Below are 27564 nucleotides of genomic sequence, written 5' to 3'. Positions count from 1 at the left end.
CAACAAAACACAAGTTGTAAATAACTTTAGCTTAACCCTATCAAAAAGATAAAAATTTAGATTAAAAGGATTATTCTATTGGATTTGATGCCTTGTTAAACCATGTTACCTAATGCCTTAACATTATTTCTTTAATCTTGCATAAAATAATGGATCAAAATGAATAGCCCTGTAATATCCTCGTTTCGTGTATATGAGAATGATGAAGCTTGGGTGGCTTAATAATTATAACATTTAAATTTGATTTAGTTTCTTAAACTTTTCAATAGAATTCTAACTGAAATCAAATAAATTATGCTTTGGATCTGTTTAGTTTTTGATTTAGGCTGAATTCGTTTATATATATATATATATATATATATATATACAAATATAATTTCTGTTTGATTTAATTTATTTTTCTTTTTTTTGGTTTAACATATTAAAAACAAAAACCCTAAAACTAATGAGTTTAAAACTTGTGTAGTAAGTGAACGGTTATCTTGGTCTGTCGAGGTTATGTAGGAAAGATACTCTTTGGGAAGACCTTTTCAGAAATTTTGATGTGGGATCGATAGCTCGTAAAATTCTTCTGATTCATTCCACCATATGCGTAAGAAGTATTTGCTTATAGCCTATAGGGAGACGATCAGATAGTGCTTCAAGGGAAAATTTTCATTGGACCCTTCACTGTTTCATTTGAAGATGAAAATTTTGTTATAGGTTATGAAGAATATTTTTCTATAAGGATATATATTGATAGGTTTTTGAAACTGATTGTGATGAAGTAGCCACAACTCACCATTGTTACGTCTCCTTGGAATTAATCCAAAAAATTTCAACCTACCATGACACTAGTTTACAATGTGTTAACTTTTCTAATTTCTCGGGTTTTATTAATTTCTATACTTGTAATTCCCATACAGAGACTATTAAGCTTAGATTCTTAGAATTGTTTTTAAAAAAATTAAACTTGTAAACTTTTGTCTTTCAGATTTGGTTAGCAACTAAGGACTCAAAATGTAGTTGGAGAAAAGAAGAAAAGTTTTGGTTTAATGTATCAATGCATGTTTTCATCCATGATTAAAACTCAAAAGAAATATACCAACAAGAGGGGTAATTTAGTAATTTGTGTATGATGATGCCTTTGGAGATCAAGAGTTGAATGGACAGAGGAAATGATACATACGAAAGACTTATGAAAACGACCAGTGAAAAGGGGTAACGAGAGCACCCAAGTTCTCGTAATTCTTTTGTGTTTACATTAAATTCTAATTATTGCTAATTAAGAGCTTGTAGAACTATTTTTGTAGTTTAAGGGGAAAAAGGTATGTATATTGCACGGAATTTTCTTTTAGTTAGTGGTTAGATGATATTTATGATTCTAAAAGGTACACAACTCTAAAAATGTAAAAAGATTGTCTTGTCACTAGTCTATATCTCTATAGAAAACAAACAAACAAAAAAAGTGGTGGAGCCAAGGAGCTAGAGTGAGTGTATATATAAATAATGAAAGGGGAAGAGGAAAAACAGAACAAAACACAACACAAAGACAAAACAGAGGAACACTTAGGTTTCACAAGACAGAGAGACAAAAAGAGATTGGTGGGACTGTTAGAGAAGGAGAAGACACTACTTCTCTTATTTAGCTTTCACTAAAGAAAAAAAAACTAAGAAGAAATAATGAGTTTGTGGGGAGGGATGGGAGGAGGATGGGGAATGGTAGAAGAAGGTTGGAGAAAAGGGCCTTGGACTGCTGAAGAAGACCGCCTTTTGATCGATTATGTGCAGCTTCACGGTGAAGGGCGATGGAACTCTGTTGCGAGGCTCGCGGGGTTGAAGAGAAATGGGAAAAGCTGCAGGTTAAGATGGGTTAACTACCTAAGACCAGACCTCAAGAGAGGACAAATCACTCCTCATGAAGAAACCATTATCCTTGAGTTACATGCTAAGTGGGGCAATAGGTAATTAACCTAAGCTTTGATTGTTTATTCACATCCTCTAGTATGCTAAATAGAATTTTCTTCTCTTAACTTTTTTTCATTACATTCGAAACTAAAATATGAAACAATTGTAGCTTTACCCTAATAAGTAACTCATCTCTTTTTCCTTATTCTAAGGTTTTTTGTCTGATGATTTGTATTTGTAGGTGGTCCACGATTGCACGTAGTTTACCGGGAAGAACAGACAACGAAATCAAGAACTATTGGCGAACCCATTTCAAGAAGAAGACGAAGTCTCCAACTAACAGTGCGGAGAAGACAAAGAACCGAATCTTGAAGAGGCAACAATTTCAGCAGCAAAGACAAATGGAGTTGCAGCAAGAACAACAGTTGCTTCAATTCAATCAAATCGACATGAAAAAGATCATGTCGTTACTAGATGACGACAACAACAATGGTGATAACACCTTCAGCAGTAGCAGTAGTGGCGAAAGTGGAGCATTATATGTACCTCATCAGATCACACATTCAACAACAACTTCTGGTTGTGAACCAAATAGTAACGGGTATTACCCGGTGGTTCCGGTAACAATACCTGAGGCTAATGTGAATGAAGATAACGCTATTTGGGACGGTTTATGGAATCTGGATTTTGAAGGACAAGGAAGTTTTGGTGGCGCTGCTTGTGCCCCAAGGAAGCACTATTTCCAGAACATGGTCATTCCCTTCTGTTAACTTGACCTTTAAAATATCTTATCTGCCGGATAATGAAAGAGAAAAACTTGACCGACAACTTAGGTCGAGTTTGAGTTTAGTTTGTGGTTTCATTTATTTGAGATTTTTGGTTTTAACATATATAATTTTGGTATGAATTGTGTGTGATGTAAGAAGCTCATTTGGTTTTATCATAAAAGAGTGATGTAGTAGAATTTAAGAAAGTATGTGGAAGAATGCTTATGTCAATGGTAGTACAACACAACTCACTCCAATAGATCAAATATTTTTTTTGTCACTTGCATATTGTAGTGAAAATATCTTCTTGATGAGATTAAGATATTACAGTAGATTATTCCAACTTGGATTATCCTAATGAGTTTCTTGTAGATTAATAGAAAGTGTTCTGTTCAATTTGGTTGCTTTTAATAGTTCCAGTATGTACTTAGCTCTTTTATTAAAGCCTCTCGTAAACTTAATTAAAATTTTTTTTAACACTTAACTGCATGTTGGATAGTCTTCCGGATCATCATCATACACTAGTTCATTATTAGAAAGTAAAATTAAACATAAATTTTAAAAGAAAATAAAAATAAAAACCAGTGATCCGCTTTTTTAAAACAAAAAAAATTTCTAGTTAATTTCCCTTGTTTGTTCATATTTATTTAGCTTTCTTTCCAAAATTATTTAGATCTTAAATGTGTATTAATATTTTTGGAAGCTCATATCATTAAGTGTTTGACCAAAAAGTTTATTTTATTTTATGTTTGGAATTCAATTATCGGAAAAATGCGAAATTTGTATGTTAATAAAGTAAGTTTTACCGGATAGGAAAATATTAATATCTTGTAATAGTGATGAAGTAGACGACAAAAAAAATTAAAACTAAAACAAAGGAATCGATATCTTTTTTTTTTTTTTTTTCCGTAACAAGGAATCGATATCTATCATTTGGATTTGGCTAAACGTGTCCCATCCAATTTCCGAAGCTTTTGTATAATAAAGATAGTGGCATAGTGCTACGGAAAAGAAAAACAAGAACACGGTTTGAGCCATATTAATTATTCTTACTTTAACAAATAAATATGTTAAACATGAATCCGCTTTTAAGGAACAAATAGTTATGAATCCGACTTCCACTAGGTGAAATTCCCTTTGAACTCATTAAAGCTAATGAAATCTCTTACTTTCTAATTTAGTCTTGGATTCAGCATTACCTCTTTACTTGCTTGATCATTCCTCTTGTAGTTTACAAGGGCGCCGTCTAGAATTCTGGACCTAGTTATGATGATAGTATGGTACATCGTTTCGAAACAAGAATCGAAGCATAAATTCCCTAAACAAATTATATCTCAAAGATAAAGTTATTCAAAGTAATCTTATATGTAACTTGAACGATTTTTTCTCAACTAGTTAGCTAGCTGCGTTTAGGTATACGTGGATATTTCCTTTTAGACTTTACCAACCAAAATACTTAGGCTGATGAATAATAATAACCTTAGATAAGGTGATGTCAGTAAATCTAAGTGGCCACTTGTAAACGTTTACGGGTCGAGCCTAAATGGGCTTTATTTGCCTAACCATTCGTTGCCTTAAAATCTTTGCAAAGACTTCCTAAACAAAAAATGAGTGGCCCATATTTGGTAGGCGATTAATTTATAGAACTTAATTTTGCCTAGATGAAGAATTCAATAACATTCTATGTTCCTAAACCCAATACAAATCCTTTTATTCATTCGTTAGATTCAGTTTGGATAACTGTAGTATCATGTTATCACGATATTAAATGCGATCAGGTCCAATAGCTTTTCCTTGCACATCATATTTTCTGCATATTAGTCAAACTGTATTTGCATCACGCATTTTTTTCTTGTTAAATGTATCTTTCATATGTCAGCTAAACAAAGACAACAAATGCGAAACTTTCAATTATACTGTACAATAATTTGGATTACATTTAAAGTGGTAGTTGCAAGAATATTAATAGAAATACTTTCGGCATTTAAAATAATCTTGCTGTGAATGTCTACTCGTTGAACTTTGAACCAAAAAAAAAAAAAAAATCTAAGAAGTATAATAATTAGAGACTAATAGAGTCAATAACTCATTCTTTAAAATATATAGAACTAGCTGGAAACAATAGATTTGAATGGTACTACTTAGAATCCAGCAGGGTTCTTTAAAGTCATCATGAAGCAATGCAAAGTCTACCACTCTTGGCGTAATTGTTTTTTGGCACAAAAGTTAATGCAAAAGTCTTGATTATCGCAATTTTTCTTATGATGCCTTTGGTTTCTAACATCAGAGGATAAAAAAAGAATTTCACGAACAAAAATTGTGAATTTTGATATGCATAGAGGCGAGCTATAGACTCCCTAACGTGCTATTGCGTCGAGCCGTGGTGCTTACCTAGTTACACAGTATAACAAGCCTGCTTTAGTTTTATTTCATAAACCAATATAATGTAAATCACTTACTATGGCTTTTCGTATTTAGTAAACAATTTTACATTTATAATTTTCAGTTGACCTAAATTAAAAAATATGTACTACAATTAATCAATAGTTACTACGTATTACTAAAGAATCAATATTTGTTATGTGGTAATCAATGATGTCACGTCAATTCTTGACATTATTTTGTACGATTTAGAAAGCTACCGTCTACTAAAATATGTGCATAATTTAACGTTCATTATTTTAGAAAACAGTTTGCTTTGTCTATTTTTCTGAGTGTCAACTCTCATTTACAACTCATCAGTAAATATATAGATAACAAGTCACAAGTGTCTCCCATAATGATTAAGTTAGGTTGACTTAAAACATGATTAAGGTCAGACACACACACACATACATATATAGAAAGCTTTCAGTTTTTAGAACTAGTTAGTGACAATAAAAAGCCTATTGGTGAAACATCAGCACTTGTAACAACTTTTAAGTATATTTATTCAAATACATCATAATAGATTTTTGATCAAAAGAGATCATCATGTTCCTAAAAGTAATACTTGACTTGAATTTTCATGGCTTGGCACAAACTGAGAGATAAATGTCTTTTTTCAATCATTAAATATCTTAAAATATATATATATATATATATATATATATATCTTAAACATGAATGTTTTTGTTTTGGTATAAACGTGAATTATTCATGAACTGTTAATAGGTTTCAATGTCAATTGGATCGAATTATTGTATATATCTCTTGCTTGAAACTATATGTCGTGTGTCTTCATTTTTTTGTTTTCCTAATTGAATACTTTATACATGCATGTAGTATTATTATACAAAACCAAGATAATTTTTTTTAATGCTTCTGTTGATGATCTGAGTAATTTTGGACATATCTAAGAGTTAAGGGTGTAAAGTGCAATTTTCAGCAAATAAAACGTGGTTCCCGCTAACCCATGTTATCATTTTTGGTTTCAACCTTCAGCAAACTTAATTAATATTTGGTTATGAACTTTATTAAAATTTTGCAAGATTATCATAAGATTGTCGTATAAAGAGTGCTGAATCTTGACTTAATTTCATAAAACTGCTGATCTAAAATCGACATCTATGTAGTAAGTTCTGATCGGTTTGCTTGAACATATACGGTTGAGCTAGGACAATTATTCTTTGATTTATTACTTTAAATACTAGTATCAATTTTATTCACAAATTTATTTTTGTAATTTTTTTATACAAGCCTTTAATTTACCTTTTTTTTATTCACACATTACATGGCAATCACTTAATCACCAAAAACCGTATAGGATTAGGATCGTAATTTGCAAGTTATTAAGAAGATTTGGCAGATTACATCTCTAATTCAATAATGTTGTTACGTCACATAACTTCTTAAATAATTGATAAACTCTCTTAAATACGAACTTAATTGGTCTAGCCGGAATCTAAAGTCAACCCTAAACTCCTCCTTCTTCCTTTTAAGAGACACACAAGAGACAACCTTTCTTCTCCGTATCTCTCTTTCTCTCTCTCAGCTCTCTCAAACATGTCAGGAGCAATAACATGCTCTGCGGCCGATCTCGCCACCCTACTTGGCCCCAACGCCACGGCGGCGGCCGACTACATTTGCGGCCAATTAGGCACCGTTAACAACAAGTTCACCGATGCAGCCTTCGCCATAGACAACACCTACCTCCTCTTCTCTGCCTACCTTGTCTTCGCCATGCAGCTCGGCTTCGCTATGCTTTGTGCTGGTTCTGTTAGAGCCAAGAATACGATGAACATCATGCTTACCAATGTCCTTGACGCTGCAGCCGGAGGACTCTTCTACTATCTCTTTGGTTACGCCTTTGCCTTTGGAGGATCCTCCGAAGGGTTCATTGGAAGACACAACTTTGCTCTTAGAGACTTTCCGACTCCCACAGCTGATTACTCTTTCTTCCTCTACCAATGGGCGTTCGCAATCGCGGCCGCTGGAATCACAAGTGGTTCGATCGCAGAGAGGACTCAGTTCGTGGCTTACTTGATATACTCTTCTTTCTTAACCGGATTTGTTTACCCGGTTGTCTCTCACTGGTTTTGGTCCCCGGATGGATGGGCCAGTCCCTTTCGTTCAGCGGATGATCGTTTGTTTAGCACCGGAGCCATTGACTTTGCTGGCTCCGGTGTTGTTCACATGGTTGGTGGCATAGCAGGTTTATGGGGTGCTCTTATTGAAGGTCCTCGTCGTGGTCGGTTCGAGAAAGGTGGTCGCGCTATTGCTCTGCGCGGCCACTCTGCCTCGCTAGTAGTCTTAGGAACCTTCCTCCTATGGTTTGGATGGTATGGTTTCAACCCCGGTTCCTTCACTAAGATACTCGTTCCGTATAATTCTGGTTCCAACTACGGCCAATGGAGCGGAATCGGCCGTACAGCGGTTAACACCACACTCTCAGGATGCACAGCAGCTCTAACCACACTCTTTGGTAAACGTCTCCTATCAGGCCACTGGAACGTAACGGACGTTTGCAACGGGTTACTCGGTGGGTTTGCGGCCATAACCGCAGGTTGCTCCGTCGTAGAGCCATGGGCAGCGATTGTGTGCGGCTTCATGGCTTCTGTCGTCCTTATCGGATGCAACAAGCTCGCGGAGCTTGTACAATATGATGATCCACTCGAGGCAGCCCAACTACATGGAGGGTGTGGCGCGTGGGGGTTGATATTCGTAGGATTGTTTGCCAAAGAGAAGTATCTAAACGAGGTTTATGGCGCCACCCCGGGAAGGCCATATGGACTATTTATGGGCGGAGGAGGGAAGCTGTTGGGAGCACAATTGGTTCAAATACTTGTGATTGTAGGATGGGTTAGTGCCACAATGGGAACACTCTTCTTCATCCTCAAAAGGCTCAATCTGCTTAGGATCTCGGAGCAGCATGAAATGCAAGGGATGGATATGACACGTCACGGTGGCTTTGCTTATATCTACCATGATAATGATGATGAGTCTCATAGAGTGGATCCTGGATCTCCTTTCCCTCGATCAGCTACTCCTCCTCGCGTTTAATTTTCAACTTTTTGGTAATTTATTACCGTTTAAGTATTGTTTGGGTTTTGGTTTTGAAATATAAATATTTGGATGTTTTGGTTTGTTTTAAGTGACCTATCGTCTTTTTGTGTTTATAAGTGTTTTAGTTTATGTTTTTTTTTTTTTTCTTGAATTTTAATTTTACATGCCTCGGCTAATGTTTATGCTATTTCTTAGAAATTTATATATACAACTTTTGGTGATCCAAAAAGGAGAGTTATGCATATACTGTATACAACTTTGCTTAGGTTTTTGTTCTGCCGACGGCATTAGGAAATTGGAGTACACAAAAGTTGTTCTTAGAATAATATAAATTCTGAAAAATCATTTGTGTACCATTTCGTACCAAAAGCAGAACTTAGTCATTCCCTTATGTACACGTAAAGCGATTTTTTCCAATTAGTTAACTAGCCACGCTTAGGTACACGTAGATATTATCTTTTACTTGAACGATGTTGGTTAATAAATAATACTAGAAGAAATATGACATGTCATTACATCTATGTAACTGGTCACTTGTTTAGAACTATTGAACTAAGCCTAATGGGTTTTATTAGCCTAACAATTGTTGCTATTAATCGTACAAACTAAAATTAAAATATAAATCAAATTCTTGCGTCCTCGATAACTTTAAACAAAGGAGTATGACCCATATTTTGTGGTTGATAAATTTTAGCACCTAATATTTCAATAGTATTTTTTATTTATTTCAAATTCTGCTAAACAAAAATTTTTATAACATATATTCCTTGTTTGTATACACTTTCGAGACCTGTAGAATCATGGAATTACGATGCAATTCCAGTAGCTTATACCTTGCACATCATCTTTTTGTGCATATTAGTCGTCAAACTGTATTTAAATATTCTCAAACGTATATTTCATATGTCACCCAAACAAAGACAGAACATTGTACAAGAATTTTGATTACCTTTAACGGGTCGTAGTAAGAAAAAATATTAAAATAATTACGAACCAGTTAAATATTCTTGCCCGTATAGTTTAGACTTAGAGTTTTATTTTATTTTAATTATCTATCGGTAATCCGACATTTTACCACCCAACTAATTTCTTAGAGTGATTATAGTCGTCAAGTACTAGTGTATTCACCAAATTTTCTAATAATAAAGAAAAAAAATATAACACTATTTCGACTAGGTAAATAACAATTGATGTAGATAATTCAATGTTTTGTAATGAATCTTTTCTTGTTCTAGACCGACAAGGCAACGCTTCCTAGAATGGGAATCGCTAAACCACTACCACTTGATTTATATATTTGTTTACTACTTAGAATCTAAGATGGTTCTTTAAGATCCTCTAGCATTGCAAATCAACCAGTATTGAGTTAAATTGTTTTGGCAAATAGCCAAATATGTTAATGCAATTATTATGATTATCTATAGAGTTTTTTTTATGATGTTCTTGGTTATTAAACACTCAATCACTATTATAGAACATAAAAAGTAATTTCACGAACAAATATTTTATAGTCTGATATGCATAGAGGATAGCTAGAGACGCCGCAATGCGCCGTTGCATAATTTCATAAAACAGAAAACGTCCCAATGTGGCTTTTCGTATTTAGTAAATTTTTAGTTCTTATAGTTAATTGTCAGTTGACCTAAACTAAAATATAATATGCACTATAATTAATCAGTAAATTAAACGTATTATCAAATAATTAATTTGTGTTATGTGGTAATCAATGATGTCAGGTTACTCTGTATGATTTTAAAAGCTCCCGTTGCAATTAAAATATTTATCGTTCGTCGACGACATTAGATTAAAAAAAAAGTTTGGTTTTGTCTATTTTCCTGAGTGTCAAATCCCAATATTAATGTATTCTAAATCGTATACTTCTTCGTTTTCCATCAGCTAATTTGTAATCTAGTAAACTTATTTATTCTCCTTCGTACGTATATATTCACTAGTGAATTTACAAGTATGTCTTATAATGATTAAGTTTACATATAGGCATAGTTGGAACATTACTTATTGCTACAATTTTATCTATAAACTATACTCATTCTTATTCGACCATTGTGGTTGCTAATATATAGAATCACATTAAACGCCATTGATTTGTTGAATTTTAAGATCGCAAGTGAAATTTTCAACTAATAAAACGTGGTTCCCGCTAAACCATGTTATCATTTGCAGTTTCGTCAGCAATTATATTAATACTTTACAAGTTCATTATATTTAAGATTTTCGTATTAAGAATGCTGAATTTTGACCTGATTCCCAAAAAAAGAGTTGCTGATCTACAACTAGCAAGGTGCCACAAATTGATTTGCTAGAAACCCTAGAAGTACTAATTTTGTTTATATAATTCTATTAAAATAGAAATTAGAAGATACTCAGGTACATGTAAACGTTTTTTCCCCGAAAGTAAAAGCACGAATGAGCTTCCCTTTCGTGTGAGGTGGTGTGACAGTGTGAGTCGAAAACGGCGACCAACTCTCTACGGGAATCTTCTTAGATTCCTTGGTCAAATATGTTTTGCTTACATATGCTACAATTGAATAGATCATATTTTTTATTTTTAATATCTTTTTGCAATATTATAATGTCGTCATTCATATTTTGGGTTAAATTTGCTTCCATCAGCTTGCTTAGATTGCTAAAAGAAGCATGTGATAAGGGAATTTAAACTCCCTCTCTCTCTTTTTTTATAATAAGAAACTATTGCGTTTGATACCAAATAAAAAGTACATGCCAATCACTAAATTTCCAAAACCGTATAAGATTCTCGTATATTGCAAGTAGTTTATAAGATTTGTTAGATTCCATCTCTAATAATTTAATAATGAATATCTCTCCACTTAACTACGAATTTGATTGGTCAAGCCAGAATCAGAAACTCCTCCTCTTTTTCTTTTTATAGCTGCACAAGAGACAATCTTTCTTATTCGTGTGGTTCCTCTCTCAAGTCTCTAAAACATGTCAGGAGCTATTACTTGCTCTGCGGCTGATCTCTCAGCCCTACTCGGCCCAAATGCCACGGCAGCGGCTGACTACATTTGCGGCCAGTTGGGTTCCGTTAACAACAAGTTTACCGATGCAGCCTACGCTATAGACAACACGTACCTCCTCTTCTCTGCCTATCTTGTCTTTGCGATGCAGCTCGGCTTCGCTATGCTTTGTGCTGGCTCCGTTAGAGCTAAGAACACGATGAACATCATGCTCACTAATGTCCTTGATGCTGCAGCCGGAGGACTCTTCTACTACCTCTTTGGTTATGCATTTGCCTTTGGTGAATCCTCCGATGGATTCATTGGAAGACACAACTTTGGTCTTCAAAACTTTCCGACTCTCACCTCGGATTACTCCTTCTTCCTCTACCAATGGGCGTTTGCAATCGCAGCCGCTGGAATCACCAGCGGCTCCATTGCCGAGAGGACTAAGTTCGTGGCGTATTTGATATACTCTTCTTTTTTGACCGGGTTTGTTTACCCAGTTGTCTCTCACTGGTTCTGGTCTCCGGATGGATGGGCTAGTCCCTTCCGTTCAGAAGACCGTTTGTTTGGCACTGGAGCCATCGACTTTGCTGGGTCAGGTGTTGTTCACATGGTTGGTGGTATCGCAGGATTATGGGGTGCCCTTATTGAAGGCCCTCGGATTGGTCGGTTTCCTGATGGGGGTCATGCTATTGCTCTGCGAGGCCACTCTGCCTCACTCGTCGTCTTAGGGACCTTCCTTCTCTGGTTTGGTTGGTACGGGTTCAACCCTGGTTCCTTCACCAAGATACTCATTCCCTACAATTCTGGTTCCAACTATGGCCAATGGAGTGGAATAGGCCGCACCGCGGTTACAACTACACTCTCGGGATGCACAGCGGCTCTAACCACACTCTTCGGAAAACGTCTCCTATCAGGCCACTGGAACGTAACTGACGTTTGCAACGGGTTACTCGGAGGGTTTGCGGCCATAACGGCAGGTTGCTCTGTGGTTGATCCATGGGCAGCGATCGTATGTGGCTTCGTGGCTTCCCTCGTCCTTATCGGATGCAACAAGCTCGCAGAGCTCTTAAAATATGACGATCCACTTGAGGCCGCACAACTACACGGAGGGTGTGGTGCTTGGGGTTTGATATTTGTAGGACTGTTTGCAAAAGAGAAGTATATAAATGAGGTTTACGGCGCGAGCCCAGGAAGGCACTACGGGCTATTTATGGGCGGAGGAGGGAAGCTATTGGGAGCACAACTGGTTCAAATAATTGTGATTGTTGGATGGGTTAGTGCCACAATGGGAACACTCTTCTTCATCCTCAAAAAGCTCAATTTGCTTAGGATCTCGGAGCAGCATGAAATGCGAGGAATGGATTTAGCAGGTCATGGTGGTTTTGCTTATATCTACCATGATAATGATGATGATTCCATTGGAGTGCCTGGATCTCCAGTACCTCGTGCGCCTAACCCTCCAGCCGTTTGATTTTCAAGCTGTTTTGAAATTTATATCCAGTTAAGTATTATTGGGATTTTGCTTTTGAAATACAAATCTTGATTGGATTTTTTTTTGGGTTTTGTTTTGTTTTGTTTTGTTTTGAGTGATCTATCTATGTTTGTGTTCTTGTGCACCTTTTTTTTTAATTTCACTATTTTTCCCAAATTCTGTTAGTATATACCTTGTTTATGCACTTATTAGACTCGCTCCTTTTAGGAACTAAAGTTACACAAAAACTATTGCTCTAGTGATGTAATAGGGGAACTTTTAAAAAGATTGAGTCGTAACATCATCATAAGTTTAAGTTTTAGATGTTCGAAAAATGACTAAATTGACTTGTTCTGGTCTTTTACTTGAAAAGGTTATTGGTCGAAAATCTAGATTTTATGTTAAATAAAACATATTGAAAATGGAATACATCATACTTCTTACATGTACATTCCAAAGGAAACCGAAGAAACGGAGCTGTGTGAAAAATCAATCCACAGAGAAAACTTTCATAAACAAAGTATTTTCTTACATGAGGAACTAAATAAACCATATCGATGATTTGAGAAAACAAAAATTTCTACCTACATGGATAGAATCTACAATGAACCTCTTTCTCACAGCACCATGAAGAACGGTGGAATCATTATGGCTGAGAAATCCTAGAAAGTGTCACTTAAAATAGCTAGGTACGTTTATTTATTTTCCTTATATGCAATCATTTGCACATTTGCACTTTATTTATTTTTGGTATGAATGAAAGATTTATTCACCAAAAGACTGTTTTGTCATCTATTTGAAAGGATTAGAAGAAATTGAAATTATTTGAAAGGTTATAACCGAATGATCGTCAGCGAGGATGTGTTTGTAACCAATATCGCAGCCCTCCGTCATAAGTAGGTGAGCCTGTCAAGTCGTGATATATTTGATGAAATTATAGTCGATCAAGTACTCTTGATCTTTATTACCTTGGTGGACAGAACATGTTTTCTTAACCGAGATTGACTTTGAAGTAAAAGTTTGGACGGCTACATATTACGAAACTGCAAGTTTCTAGCCAAGTATCGTTTAAGAAGACAAGTCACGTACCACGTGTTCAGAGTATTTTTCTATGGATTAGGAGTTAGGACTTAGGATAGTATAGCGTCCTTGCATACTGGTCATTCTCGAGGCCGGTCATTTCTTTGGCTTTCTTGAGTATGTTTCTGACAATATGCATGCTTGCATGTTGTCCCGTGTGAGAATCCTATAGGTGGCAGAAAAACCACCTCCACCACAAGCTAATAAATTAATGACTATTATACGGATTAAGGTTGTTTGTATCTTATTTGATTATTCAAAATGAAGTCTCTTATCATATATATATATATAGATTTTGATCAATCCTGAAAATGCTCAAAATTATGATCGTTAAATGTTGTAAATACTATGATACAAAAGGTTTCTCTTTTAGTGTTTATTCTTCTCTGCTTTTGTCCTCACATTGTCATTGAGTTGTTCTCTACTAGGGAAGATTTTTCCCAATTTTGAATCATATATCTTTGCAATGATTTTACTGGTGAAGAGCTTCAGCTAATACATGTTAACAAATTTGTATGTTTCCTTCTGTTGGAAGTAATCAGTTTTGATAATTGTAAAACACATATGTTTCTTATATAGACGTTAGATATGTATATTTTAATCAATACCAAAAATAAGAAATAAAAATAAATATACTTTTTTCTTTATAATGGTCATTATAATTATTAGAAAGGCTTATTTTAGTAGATACTACATATGTTGAATATAATCTAATACAAAATCTTTGTTTTAGAAAAAAATCTTAAAAACTAATTGTTGATGACACATAAAGAAAGAAATCTCTTAATTTATCTTGACTGTATAATGGACCAATCTCCTCTACTAATGGGCCTTTATAATGTCCCGGATATTACTTAAGGGTGTCCTAACCCTCAAAAAGTAGAACACCTCTCTTTCTCTTTATCCTTAGGTTTTGTTTGATTTTCACGCAAAGGAAGCGAAACGATGGATAGATATTGGGAACAAGACCCGATGAGGCCGATGGTGTACCGTGACTTTCTGGGTGAGATGGAGTATCCAGGATACTCGATGCCTATGCAGATGGAGATCGATGAAGACGACTTCGGGCCCATGGATATGCAGTTTGAAGTTGGAGGAATTTCACCCTTTCAAATGAAGCCCGAAGACAGCGATTTCTTCAACAAGTTCGAGGATGATTTTGATGATTCCGATATCAATTAGTTTCGATCATTCTCTTAGGGTTTATTTCTTTTCGATTTACATATCTTTTATCTCTAGACATTATTGTTTAGGGGTTCATTGTTACTCAAGCAATTGATAAACCCTTATGTATTGTATTGATTTCTACTAAATTCACTGCTCTCGTAGTGATTGTTCTTATATGTCTTGTGGTGTTTTCATGAAGATATAGGGTTTGATTTATTATATGATCTTGAATCTGGAATCTGATCATTGCATGAGTTATATTTTTTCTTGATTTCAATTTATTATAAGTAGGAGATTCCCAAGACGTTGCCCTAAATCTCAAGATTTCCTCATATACATGAACATTCTCGATGAAAACGAAGTGTATAAGTTTCGTGTGTGGTGGCACTCTTTGTTTTGGTAGAGAATAGGACCCGGATGATTCTTGTTTTCTTCCAAGAGCGTTATAATTTGTTCTATCCATAAAGCTATGATTCTTGAGTTTGCTTTTTTACTTAAGATTATCATATTTTCAATAGATTCTTGGGATTGATCTCCCTTTTTCACTTAAGGTTTTATGGACAGAAGCTTAGTGAATTTTACTCAAATTTCGTCCATATATTGTGTATGTATGTATGGAATTATGAGTTTCTTAATTAATTTCAATCTCGAAAGCCAATGGATTTGGTACCTATACACATACACCGAAAACAATCAGTTTGTAGTTAAATATAACTATGAAAAACTAATAATTGTTTAGTCTCGTTTTTCTCTTCTTTTTTCTCTTCAGAAAGCTCAAAACATTGTATCTAAAGTGGTACATTGGTTTATTCTCTTGCCCGAGCTCAACCACTCTCTCCAATCTCCATAGAATCCTTCTTTCTTCTTCAGTCTCTTAACAAAAAATAACGTTAAAGAACTTCATGCTTGGTCTAGCCCTCTGCTTTTGTTTCTTCATATCGCCATTGTCATTATTGGATGTTGTCAGACGCCACGAGATCTTAACAGTTTGTAAATTCGTGTTTAGAAATGCTAAGCCAGGTTGGTTAGTGACTTAGTGCATGTAGTATAAGACTATCAATTCCTTTTATGATTAGTTATGTAAGTATATGGTTTATTGTATATTCTACCATACTCACGTCAATACTTAGTCAATGAACTCTTCTCAAATTACTGAATTTCAAACCCATACTTGACTCATATTTTCTCTTCACACAGCAAAACGCAAACCTAAATTTTGGCTCTTCGTGGCCGAGTGTTTTTCATCCTGTAAATTTCATACAGATTGATGTGTCTACAAAAGAAAACTACCCCTAATCAAGTATATATAGCAAATCTGCCGCCAATTAGAATAACTGCGTATATCATTAACTAATAATACATAAGTAAAATATTAGAAAATATGGGAACAAAATCATATTTTACTATAGATATTCCGAAACAAAAATTTACATTTTTCCCGCATTAATATCTTGTAACAAATTTCTAAAACAATTGCAAGGAAAAAAGACAATTTCCTACATATGTAAAAACATATTTTCCTATAAATAGAATACCAATATCATATTCATCCACAATACTACAAATTTTTCACAAACATATATTACATAAAATCGTTTTCACCTTTACAAAAATACATAAAAATAGTATTACTAATGCGTTAAGCGAATTATTTAGCAATATTATTTATCTTATAAAGAATAAGTTATAATATCAAAAGAATCATCATTTTATATACTAAACATATTAATAAAATATAAATGTTCTGTTCTATATTTGCCAATATATTATTGATCATATAATGGATATCACATATATCTATATAAACCCTAAAGTCATTATAGATTTTGGCCACTAGAATAACTTCTATATTTAATCCAATGTTAAATTTATTTAATAATTTTTTTTTCTGCACAAGGTGCGGATTACTTATCTAGTTAAATATGTATTATAGAATAGTATCGTTGAGAAAAGGTATGACGATTTATCAAGGTTTACTTTAGGCTTGGGTTTTTTTATTTCTTATTTTTCTTCAAAGGACTTGAGTTTCCTAATCTTTAATTATATACGTTTTTCTTTTTTCTTCTCTACAATAACATAGATATAATTTTTTGTTAATATTTAAATCAAGTCAATATGAGAATGGTGCAACTTTTGTTCAAGTTCCTGATTCAAGTTGGTGCAACTTTTGTTGAACTCTCCCGTAATGAGATTGGTAACAAGAACCTATTACTGCTTATACATCATGCTGGTTCACTTTTGCTCTCCATGTTTGGTAATGATTGCTTGATAGCTGCCTTTGATAAGAAAGGGTAAACAAGTTCTCTGGTCACTTTGTGTCCCTTTCATCAGGCTCCTTCTCTAATTACCCTGTGCAGAAGTTTCTTGATATGCTTGATGAAAGGTGTCTTACGTTGATTGCCTCTGAGTTTGATAGTTACTTTGAGAATTTGGTGAAAGATCGTGTTGGGAACTATGTAGTTCAGCGTCTCATTTGGGGTTTTAAACGCACCGGTATTGATCTTCCGCACAGTCTCACCTCCGTCCTCGTCACCCGCAGTATTCATTTGTGTAAGCATAGATATGGTTATCAAGTCATTGAGGCCTTTGACAGATCCACTCGTCTAGCTTGACTGGCCTTCTCTTGTTTACATTGTCTCATTTTTACTCTGTGTATACCACCACTCCACTTGTGGCACTCTTTGTATAAAAACTTTGTTTAGTTTTCAAGTGCAAGTGTTATTTAGTTGTAACATCCATCTCTTGTAGCTTTACTGGGTTTATGAAGCGTTTTTTTCGATTCCCGAACTTCATTTTCTTACAAACTCACCACATGTAGAGATCACTCGAGCCAAATCCCAAACCTACACATAATCCAAATGACCTTCCACTGCACAAGAATCTCAAGTGAAGACAACAACAATCTGAACCTGGTTTAATTTAGAATGTAATTTTCATTAGGTTAATTTGTTTTTGGTGTTGGTTCTGTTTTTTGGTTTAGCTAACTGTAGACAACAATCTTTTAGACTTGAGTTTGTAGATTTTAAATGGTTTTCTTAATTGATTTACTAAGCAATATTGACTTTCCTAAATTGACTATATAGTAATAGTTAAAACACTAACTTTAGCTTCTTCCATTTAATGGGGTATTCAGCAGTGGCCAACCATCAGAGACCTTTAAAAATGCATCAATACCTCCAGCTATATGAGTCACAATTGTTTCATCTTTGTCGTAGTATTCGAACGTGTGCCTGCCATAGGATCACAAAACATGCAGTCAATTGGCTTGCTCAGAGAACTCAATGACATGAGTTAGCTACGAAAGAAAAATTCAGCCTCTTAAGCTACTGAAAGGGAAGGCTCAACTAATTGTTTTCGAACTCATCACAAAATCTTTTCTCAAAGTTGTTAGAAATAATTATATCTTGCACTTTGGCGACAACCCACTGGACTGAAGATCTTGTGTCTAGCACTGAAGAGTGTAACCTTACCTGCCTGCAGTTTTAAGATAGGTTATGACAGACACCTTAAGATTCAACAAAATATAACTTTGAGGTTGGATGCATATCATACAGTATCTTAGGTATGTTAGCCAGAGGAAAGAACTAAGAGAAATATAGAAAATTTCAGATGGGGCACAAGCTTCATATAATAGAAACAAAACTATAAAACATGTCATCATCAATCACTTCACATACTTCCAATTGAGCTGCTAGATGGTTGATTCTCTTTTGACTTCTCCACCTCCTAAAATGAGAATGACATAAATCTCTAAACACAAATCCTTCAAGATCCCTTCCAGCCTACTAGAATCTAACAAATTCTAATATAAAAAGCAACAAGATTTGTATAGACGACATCACCGTGAGTTTTGTTGCAAGAGAAAACAGAGAGATTTGATGAGATTCATGAACTCTTCATAAGATGATGATTTTTGTTGTAAATATTTTATATTTTTCATGTATAAATTTATATATAAGACAAATACTGATTCTCAAAATTTAATTTGCGTTTAATTGTTTTTAATCAGTTGAAAGAAAACTAATTTAAATAAATTGATTTATTACCATTGGTTAGAAAACAAGTAATCTGCGTACTTTCAGCAAATCTAGATAGTTAATCTCCTCAAAAAAAAAGGAAAACGAAAACACCTTATATATACTCTACCCTAAGTCGTTTGTTTCGCTCACACGCTATCGAGATTCAGAAGATATGGCTGACGCTGATGAGTTGATGAAGACGAACGGTGTCAAGACACAGTCTTCATCGGTACAGACAAGGTTACGATCTTCGGTACGTCTACTCAGAAATCCCGAACTCACTAGAGAACTTAGGAGGCTTAAAGACAATAACCTTAATCGAAAGATTGATCATGATGAGAAGCCGGAAGAGAACCCTATTCTTCTTAATGAACCAAAGATGATACCTCGTATACGGATAGTTTATAAACCTAAAGACGATGTGGAGAGAAAGATGAAGGACCGTTTAGAAGCGAAACAGAAGTTGACAGAGTTATTGAAGGCTATCGAGGAGAGACTAACTCGGTCGGAATTGAGAGTTTACACTTGCTTGTGTAAAGACTTTAAGTCTCATAGAATCGATTACAGCCAATTCGTTAAGTCTCTTCAACGTTTGATCGATAAATACAAGAATCTTTATCAACGGTTCGTAGACATTGCCTACGGTCATGGAGAAGATGAGGCTGGAACTAGGGTTAAAGTTGATGATAACCCCCAAGACACAGAGTCGGATAAGATCAAGTTGGAGGGAAAGGGGAAGAGAGGAATGTTGCCTCCAAAGGAATCAGACCAACCTGAGAGACCTCTGAAGAAAAGGAGAAAGACTGAACGAGCGACACCTAACTATAAGCTAATTCCCAAGGAAGAACAGACACCGGTCTCGTCTACAGTACTAAACAACACTTGGGTTGTGAACAGTTATGATATCCAGGCACAGAAGAACCTAACCGATATCGAAAAAGATATGTACAACTGGGAAGATCAGATGTTCGAGCTAGATATGTTGGTGGGATTTCTAACAAGTGCAGCGAAGAATGCAGAGGAAGTTATTAACGGAGAGAGGGACCTGAAAGATCTTGGAGGGAAGTTCTACAGATGTGCAGAAAATTTATATGGTAGAGATATGCTTGAAATAGTGAAAGAAAATCATCAAAGAGTTTTACCTGCGATCTTGAACCGGTTGAATCAGAAACTGCGCGAGGTCACTCTTGTAAGAGAAAGATTGAAACCTGTCTTGAAGCAAACGATTGAAAAACTTTCTACAAGGCAAAGAGGTTCCACTGCACAAGAATCTCAAGTGAAGACAAGAACAATCTGAACGTGGTTTAATTTAAAATGGAAATTTCATTAGGTTTATTTGGTGCTGGTTCTGGTTCTGTTTTTTGGTTTAGCTAAGTGTAGACAACAGTCTTTTAGACTAAACTTGGTAGATTTTAAATGGTTTTCTTAATTGATTTACTAAGCCATATTGACTTCCTTAAATTGACTAAAGTAACAGTTAAAACACTCAAAGAACAACTTTAGCTTCTTCCATTTAAAGAGACCTCTGAGTTTTGTTGTCACCTTACGGAGAAGTAATCACTAAGTTATATATGGTTGGTGTTTTCCTCCATTAACCAGAATGGAGAAGTATTTGGAGATTATTTGGAGATTACTTCTCCGTAAGTTATATATGGTTGGTGTTTTCCTCCATTAACCAGAATGGAGAAGTATTTGGAGATTATTTGGAGATTATTTCATTAGTTCTCTGATTATATATGGCGGAGAGTAAGATAATAATGTGTTTAAGGATATTGATATATAAAGGAAACTTGAGGACATAAGCAAGAGTATTGATACAATTCCAATTTCCAAAGTAATTACAACAAAGAGTTGCAGATAACAACCCAAGACAAAAACAATAAGGAGATAGAAACTGCACAAACTCTTGAGGTGGTTCTTGGTACTCACTTTTGGGAGGATTCATTGGACTTGAGTTCTTCACGGGTTTGCTGCACGAGTATTTTCTCAACAGCATCCATGAAGCCTGATAAGTTTTGCCGGGTCTCTAAATCCAAGGAGTTCGCTAGTTCCTGACTAGTAGAGCAAGAGACAAATCGTTACGCTGAGCAAAACCAAAAGCACTTACATCTACAATGTTGCAAACTGTATTTGGTCTAGGACAATGGCTTAATCATGTTATTACATATCCTAAATGTTCGATTTGAGAGATTAAATAAGACTGACAACAATGACCTGGAGAAGGAACAGAGAAGACCTTTGTTTATGATGGAATTGTAAAATCGAGAAGAAAGTGTTGAGTTTGGAGAAACATGATCTTACCTCAAGTTTGCTGATAAGGCTCAGAGAAAATCCCTTTGACTGATTGTCAGAGTTCTTGAGAGATGCAAGCTTCAATGGGGTATTCAGCAGTGGCCAACCATCAGAGACCTTTAAAAATGCATCAATACCTCCAGCTATATGAGCCACAATTGTTTCATCTTTGTCGTAGTATTCAAACGTGTACCTGCCATAGGATCACAAAACATGCAGTCAATTGGCTTGCTCAGACACTCAATGACATGAGTTAGCTACGAAAGAAAAATTCAGCCTCTCAAGCTACTGAAAGGGAAGGCTCACCTAATTGTTTTCGAACTCATCACAAAATCTTTTCTCAAAGTTGTTGAAATAATTTTATCTTGCACTTTGGCGACAACCCACTGGACTGAAGATCTTGTGTCTAGCACTGCAGAGTGTAACCTTACCTGCCTGCAGTTTTAAGAATAATAGAATGATATCATCTTATCGTCCCTGATAACTTATTAGTCTTATAACTTACGTACCATACAGTTTCAGAATGATAAGTAATACAAATTTCAGGACATAAAGATACTAGAGCGCAAACCTGAAAGAATCAGCTGCCTCGATGATGTCTCCTATGTATATATCATTTGGAAACATCTGAGCAAGAAAGCAGATTTCAATTTTATTCACAAAAAGGAACAAGAAGCAAGAAACAGATACATTTATCTAGGATTTATGCAAAACTAAAGCATAATAGTCAGCAGTGAAAGACGGAGAGTGTTCTTACCTCAAATTTTGTTATCTCTGTAGTTTTATCCTTCAGGTATATTAGCAATTCATGGATCAATTCAGATGGCTCAGTAATGTGGTCAAATTTGTGCTGTCCAAGAAAACCGTCTAGTTTTTGAATATATGTTCGCAGTTGGAGCCTAATAAAGTTTCCGTCAAACTCGAGCACCTTCAAGCCTGTCAATGCGTCCTCAACTTGTTCTGCAGCATCAAACCTGAAGGTAGAACAAGTGAAGAACTCTAATGAAGACAGGGTAAATATGTAAATCTGAAAGTACGTTTAAATTACCTTTTACGTAACGAATCCAGATCTTCCAATGACTTAAGAATCATCCTTTTCTCCTCCATCTGATTTTCGAGTTCAAACATCTGAAAAACATGTGAAAGATGATCAAATCCATGCACAATATAAAAGCAATAAGAAGATAGGCAGTGACAAGCAAAGAATTTTGTTAATACATGTTTCACACACACACACACACAAAAGCTTCTTCTCTTAGAAACAAAACTTAAAAACATGGCACCTTAAACTTGTCATCATCAATCACTTCACATACTTCCATTGAGCTGCTAGATGGTTGATTCTCTTTTGACTTCTCCACATCCTAAAATAAGAATCACATAACTCTCAAAACTAAGCCTTTTGATTCCAGCCAAAGAAATAATCTATTCAACCAAATAACCTGAGATGACATAGAATCCAGTGACAGTAAAAGACCTTCAAGATCCCTTTGCAACCTACTAGAATCTAACAAATCCATAGAAGAAAACTCATATTATAAAAATAACAGTAGCAAACTCTATATGATCTAAAACTAAATCAGTAGAAGAAAACTAATGAAGAACCTAGGGCATGAGACTGAGAAAGACGTTCAATTTCTTCAGAAACTTTGGCACTTTCAGCCTCCACAGACTGAAGCTCATTTCTCAAGTACTCCAAGTAAGCATCTGTCAGATTTCCATCACTTAATTTCACCATTATTTGACTTTCATACTTCATCTTAATCTCACAGGAAACAACAGAGCAAACCTGAATCTTCTTTTTTTTTTTTTTGAATAAAATTTAAAATTTATTCGAAAAAAAACTGATTTACATCGAGTGCAACGTTTGTGCCTATAAATTTTAGATACAAGAGTCAAAGAATAAGGTCAGAAAGAATATGTAGAGAGCCACACTATCTAGAACCGAACCAACATGTCATACAACCATTATATCTTCTGTCTTCTTGGCTTTGAATGGAAGAGATCCTATTTCGGACTTGCTTATCAAGGAAACGAACCATTTGAGCTGCAGCCTGCGGCACTTCTCCATGTCGTCTGCCATTTCTTTCCTTCCAAAGAGAGTGGAGAGTTAGCTGAAAAGTGTATCTTGTCAAGAACGGAACCTCGTGCCCCAACGACTTGTTTGTTAAGAGCTTTAGAATAGCTTCCCAGCGGTTGGTGAAATGTTGAGAAAGGAGCTTTCGTGTGAGTGTAGACCATACCTCTGCTGAGTAAGGGCATGTGAAGAACAAGTGGTCGCGCGTTTCCACGAGGTGGTGACAGAGCACACACGAAGAGTCAGCTCCCGCATTCCAACTTAACATCCGATCTCCCGTAGTTAGACGATTCTTTATCGCTATCCAAGCTAAAACTGAGTATTTAGGCGTTGCATGTGAAAACCAAACACCCTTATACCAGTTGACTTTCAGTTTTGGTTCCCGAGTTGCAGCCCAGGTCTCCTTTGTGTTAAAACACGGTTTAAAAATGTCCCCATTTCCCTTCCAACGAACTGTATCCTCCCCCGAAGTAAGTCCCTGGTGGCGCACCTCGGCAATGACGTCTTCTATTCGAAGCAGAGTATCATGTCGGTGGCGTCTTGGTCTATGGTTCACAACCGCTTCAGCTACAGAGGCGTGAAGAGTGATTCCCATGTCAATGCAACCCCGATGACCTGTTACATCAATCAGCCTTCCTATCTTTGACCAGTTATCAAACCAAAACGATGTATTGCTGCCATTGTGAATGTCGTGCTTCACAAAACCTGAAGCTAAAGCTCTGTGTTTAAGAATCTTCTTCCACATCCATGATCCTAGAGTTGTGTTCCCACTGATAGACCAAAAGGAACCCTTTCGCAGCAGATATAATCGCAACCATTGAACCCACAAAGAAGTAGACGAGAGCATCCTCCAAATGAGTTTTAACAAACTGACCTTGTTTGCTTCCTTTAAAGATCTGATGCCTAACCCTCCTTCATCTTTGGGTGTGCAAACATCACTCCATGCTACTTTAGCCTTTTTTGTATTCAGTTCGGGGCCAGACCAGAGAAAAGAAGAGCAAATGCTATCGATTTCTTTGATGCAGGCACTTGGAAGACGAAACGCAGACATCCAAAAGTTGGTTAGACTATGGATTACCGAACTAATGAGTTGTAGACGACCCGCAAAGGAGAGGTGTCTCGCCGTCCATTTACCTATTCGTACTCTGATTTTTTCAACGAGAGGGCCGTAGTCGCTTGTCGTCATCTTTTTTGTCAGCAATGGTAGCCCTAGGTAACGAACAGGTAGTGCGCCGGAGGCAAAAGGGAAACTGTGAAGAATGTCTGCTTTGTCATTGTCTTTCACTCCAGCCATGTAAATGGTCGACTTCTCGAGACTAATCTGCAAACCGGAGAAATCTGCAAATTTACCAAAGATCTGAAGAATTCCTTCTATAGAACTTTTCTTGCCATCGGTGAAAACTAACAAATCATCTGCAAAACACAAGTGTGTGATCAACATCCAATAAATCAACATCGCCGTAATCTTCAACAATCTCTTTCACCTTTGGCTACACGAAAACGAAATTAGCAATCTAATCGAAAATTAGACAAATTTGAAAAACGGAAAAGAGTTCTCGAAATCTCGCAATTACTTCAAACTGAAGAACAAAATCTTGAACCACCAGAGTCTCGTAATCGGAACTACACGATTCTACAGGCTCTTCTCTGCAATTCCGGGGAAAGAAATCGAACTCTTTCACGCGCCTGAGAAAAATGAGAGCAAATAGATGAACAAAGCAGCACAAAAATCAATGAAAGAAAGAGACGAAAGAGAAGTAGAAAACCTGCGAATCTCTTGGAGATCGAGAGATCCGTCGTGGGTTTCTTCTTCCATTGAAGAAAGCTTTAGTCTTGGGGATTCATTTTGGCGCTACTGTTAGAGAACTGAAGAGAGTGTAGTTGTGAAGTTGAAAGCAGAGAAGACGATTTCAATTTTCAAATGGGAAAGGTAAAGGAGAAGATACATAACCTTGAAAAACGTCCCTAGATTTATAATTTTCTTCAACATTGAACCCCTAAATTATAATTGAATCAATTAGACCCCCGAGAGTTGGAGTTAATTGCAATTCCGGTTCAATTTTGGATTGACCAATCGAAGCATTCAATTCAAGTATTGTACCGGACTTTAAACAATTTCAATTTTCATTTTGTAATTACTAATTAGGTTACTTTGTAACTTTAAACAGCTTTGCCACATGTTGTAAGTAAGTTGTAACCATGTTTAGAGATGTCAGATGGGGTGCTTCGAGATTATTTGGGCCGTTCGGGCCGATCCGCTAAAACTACAGACAAAATATATTAAAGATTCGTTTCACAAAACCTAACGAATTAACATATCGATCCACGAACATTAACTTTTAATTAAAACTATATATATATATATACTCTAACCCTAAGTCGTCTCCTATCTGATTCTTTGAAACCACTTTCGACTTTCTTTACCCTCAAGTTATCGAGATTTTTTGAAGATATGGGCAACGCTGATGAGTTGATAACGATGATCATTACGAACAAACGGTCTCCATGAAAACATACAAGGTTTTGTTCCATGATACAAGACTTTAACTTGGGTAAATTCGGAGAGACCGAACTCGTTAGAGATCTTACGAGGCTAAAAGACCATATTCTACAATTTCTGAAAATATTAGTAATATTAAAATCTAGAGAACTTTAAATTATATAGAAAATGGGGGTCCTTTTAAAAGCAAATTTATAAATTGACCCTAATTATATATTTTAAATCAATTTATCAAAGATAAAAATAAAAATAAGGTTTAAGGATTTGGATAATTAATTTTATACATTCATAACAACCAAATACATTAGGATTGTTATTTGTTAGCAGTAAATTTAAAATGAAATAATTATGTCGAAATCTTAGTTGACGACCCGTGTCGTTGTTTTCCAAACATCTTTGCCTTCTTGTCCGGTTTGATCTCCAATCCCTCTAAGCCTATGTTTCATTCTAAAGATAACTAACCACATGCATGCATTTATATTCGATATCGGATCTTGTTGAATTATGCTTCTATCGTTTGATTTGTATATTTACAATTCTCGTTGGAATCGGTGTTTTGTGGCTAGATTATTATTACTAGTATGCTTTATTGGTATAGTGTCGATAATTTGATTTTGTCATGAGTAAGAAGCATCTAAAATGCCTAAATCTATGTAACCATATTTTATTATTGATTTCACATGGTCAATATTGCCATGCTTTGGTGTGGTTAAATCTCACAAACTGAAAGCATCATTACTTTATTGTTTGTAACGTTGGGTTCTAAGATCATTTGGTGAAATTAATCTTTTGTAATGAGTAATGATTTGGTCGAGCTTTTGTTGCATGACTTAATTTCTATGCCAGATTTCTATAAAACATACCAGAATATTTAAACAAAAACAGAACGAATATTATTAAAGAAATTACGAACAAGGAAACACAAACATAACGTCAAACCATAAACTGATGACGAAAAAGACGATAAGAGAAACACAGAAACGACATCAAAGATCCAAACTTAACACAACGAAACAAAACTTCACTTCCTCCTAAACATCTTGGAGTTACATACTACATAGGAACCAATTAATCATCATGATCTGTCTTAAGGAGAACCACCGCTTGAACTTGGAACACCACCACCACTAGGTCCACCACCGAGTCCACCAGGGAACCCCATTGCACCACCCAAACCACCAAGCCCACCAGCCCCACCAAGAAGCGGCGTCCCACTCGGGAGTGGGAAAGTCATGCCAGAGCCACCACTTCCACCACCTGGCATCCCCATGAATCCACCAACTCCGGCAACACCGCCAATTCCACCGCCGTAGATGAAGTTCTTCTGGTCCTCAAGAGGGGCATTAACCATATGAGGCTCATCTTTGGTAGGAGCAGCTCCTCCTCCTTGGAGAGGCAGAGTCTGAGTTTGCTGTAAAGTGCGAGCACTTGCGTGGACCAAAAGCAACATAGCTGCAGAGAGAAGCACGATTTTAGTAAGTGATGAGAACCTCATTGCCATTTTGTTTAGCTCTATCGCTTGTTTAGAGATTTCAAACGAGTTCAATGTTGAGATGTTATGTTTGGATTTGAAAGCATGCATGCATGGAATGTAGTGGATTATATAGAAGGAAAGAGACGGATTACAGTTGAAGATAATTAATTGGATAAGACTTAATTAAAGGTGAAGAAAGTGTTAATGACTTGTTCACAATTATCATTGGTCATGACAGTCCTCTTCTATGGGAAATGTAATGGTTTTATGTATAGGGAGCTTCGTAGCTACTTAGATAGATGTATTCACAAGAATTAGTAAACTATTGAAACGAGCATTAATTCGTATTTCGTATATCCTAA

General features: G+C 35.7%; 8 protein-coding genes across 15 annotated transcripts; 6 read left to right on the top strand and 2 right to left on the bottom strand.

Moving 5' to 3' along the window:
• The first annotated feature begins 1509 nt into the window (after window positions 1-1509).
• On the top strand, window positions 1510-2982 carry MYB305 (myb domain protein 305). The gene is made up of 2 exons (NM_113337.4): window positions 1510-1943; window positions 2129-2982. Exons 1-2 carry the CDS (start codon window positions 1663-1665, stop codon window positions 2655-2657), a joined length of 810 nt encoding a protein of 269 aa, NP_189074.1. The 5' UTR covers window positions 1510-1662; the 3' UTR covers window positions 2658-2982.
• Window positions 2983-6532: 3550 nt separating this feature from the next.
• AMT1;3 (ammonium transporter 1;3) lies at window positions 6533-8474 on the top strand. Its single transcript, NM_113336.3, has one exon. It carries the CDS (start codon window positions 6639-6641, stop codon window positions 8133-8135), a length of 1497 nt encoding a protein of 498 aa, NP_189073.1. The 5' UTR covers window positions 6533-6638; the 3' UTR covers window positions 8136-8474.
• A 2628-nt stretch (window positions 8475-11102) lies between these two features.
• On the top strand, window positions 11103-12593 carry AMT1;5 (ammonium transporter 1;5; the record flags this gene model as incomplete). Its single annotated transcript, NM_113335.1, has 1 exon — window positions 11103-12593. The coding sequence occupies one exon, from the start codon at window positions 11103-11105 to the stop codon at window positions 12591-12593; it is 1491 nt and encodes a 496-aa protein (NP_189072.1).
• A 1917-nt stretch (window positions 12594-14510) lies between these two features.
• SMAP2 (small acidic protein 2) lies at window positions 14511-15059 on the top strand. The gene has a single exon (NM_113334.3). The coding sequence runs from the start codon at window positions 14619-14621 to the stop codon at window positions 14853-14855; it is 237 nt and encodes a 78-aa protein (NP_189071.1). The 5' UTR covers window positions 14511-14618; the 3' UTR covers window positions 14856-15059.
• Window positions 15060-16961: 1902 nt separating this feature from the next.
• PUM25 (pumilio 25) lies at window positions 16962-17452 on the top strand (the record flags this gene model as incomplete). Its single annotated transcript, NM_113333.1, has 2 exons — window positions 16962-17094; window positions 17172-17452. 2 exons carry the CDS (start codon window positions 16962-16964, stop codon window positions 17450-17452), a joined length of 414 nt encoding a protein of 137 aa, NP_189070.1.
• A 1579-nt stretch (window positions 17453-19031) lies between these two features.
• Window positions 19032-20156, top strand: AT3G24260 (paired amphipathic helix Sin3-like protein; the record flags this gene model as incomplete). Its single annotated transcript, NM_113332.1, has 1 exon — window positions 19032-20156. The coding sequence occupies one exon, from the start codon at window positions 19032-19034 to the stop codon at window positions 20154-20156; it is 1125 nt and encodes a 374-aa protein (NP_189069.1).
• Window positions 20157-20621: 465 nt separating this feature from the next.
• On the bottom strand, window positions 20622-25179 carry AT3G24255 (RNA-directed DNA polymerase (reverse transcriptase)-related family protein). 8 transcript variants are annotated; one of them, NM_113331.3, is made up of 14 exons: window positions 24995-25139; window positions 24803-24914; window positions 24103-24641; window positions 23395-24018; window positions 23191-23295; window positions 22757-22910; window positions 22594-22658; window positions 22435-22515; window positions 22200-22279; window positions 21909-22125; window positions 21723-21778; window positions 21458-21586; window positions 21161-21344; window positions 20625-20910 (listed from the first exon to the last, which is right to left on the bottom strand). In NM_113331.3, exons 3-14 carry the CDS (start codon window positions 24520-24522, stop codon window positions 20785-20787), a joined length of 2241 nt encoding a protein of 746 aa, NP_189068.2. In that variant the 5' UTR covers window positions 24523-24641; window positions 24803-24914; window positions 24995-25139; the 3' UTR covers window positions 20625-20784. The 8 variants fall into 8 exon arrangements, with proteins under 8 accessions (NP_001327641.1, NP_001154643.1, NP_001327643.1 ...); NM_001338675.1 differs by having other exon boundaries at window positions 23395-24718; NM_001338674.1 differs by lacking the exons at window positions 23191-23295; window positions 23395-24018; window positions 24103-24641 and adding an exon at window positions 24651-24718 and having other exon boundaries at window positions 20622-20914; window positions 22757-22875; window positions 24995-25140.
• A 1422-nt stretch (window positions 25180-26601) lies between these two features.
• On the bottom strand, window positions 26602-27304 carry AT3G24250 (glycine-rich protein). Its single transcript, NM_113330.3, has one exon. The coding sequence runs from the start codon at window positions 27227-27229 to the stop codon at window positions 26816-26818; it is 414 nt and encodes a 137-aa protein (NP_189067.1). The 5' UTR covers window positions 27230-27304; the 3' UTR covers window positions 26602-26815.
• Window positions 27305-27564: the final 260 nt, after the last annotated feature.

Source organism: Arabidopsis thaliana, chromosome 3 (assembly GCF_000001735.4).
Source record: "Arabidopsis thaliana chromosome 3, partial sequence".
Classification (NCBI taxonomy): Eukaryota; Viridiplantae; Streptophyta; class Magnoliopsida; order Brassicales; family Brassicaceae; genus Arabidopsis; species Arabidopsis thaliana.
The sequence above is the reverse complement of the archived record's forward strand: the minus strand, read 5'-3'. Positions and strand labels throughout refer to the sequence as shown.

Bases quoted from the DNA above. Each gene is read 5' to 3' on its own strand.
- AT3G24250 (NM_113330.3), bottom strand. From the start codon at position 27,229: ATGGCAATGAGGTTCTCATCACTTACTAAAATCGTGCTTCTCTCTGCA.
- MYB305 (NM_113337.4), top strand. From the start codon at position 1,663: ATGAGTTTGTGGGGAGGGATGGGAGGAGGATGGGGAATGGTAGAAGAA. The intron at 1,944-2,128 runs GTAATTAACCTA...TTGTATTTGTAG, and splicing joins CATGCTAAGTGGGGCAATAG to GTGGTCCACGATTGCACGTA.
- SMAP2 (NM_113334.3), top strand. From the start codon at position 14,619: ATGGATAGATATTGGGAACAAGACCCGATGAGGCCGATGGTGTACCGT.
- AT3G24255 (NM_001338675.1), bottom strand. From the start codon at position 24,684: ATGTTGATTTATTGGATGTTGATCACACACTTGTGTTTTGCAGATGAT. The intron at 22,280-22,434 runs GTGCCATGTTTT...CATGTTTTTCAG, and splicing joins TTGATGATGACAAGTTTAAG to ATGTTTGAACTCGAAAATCA. The intron at 22,126-22,199 runs GTAATTTAAACG...TTCTACCTTCAG, and splicing joins CTGGATTCGTTACGTAAAAG to GTTTGATGCTGCAGAACAAG.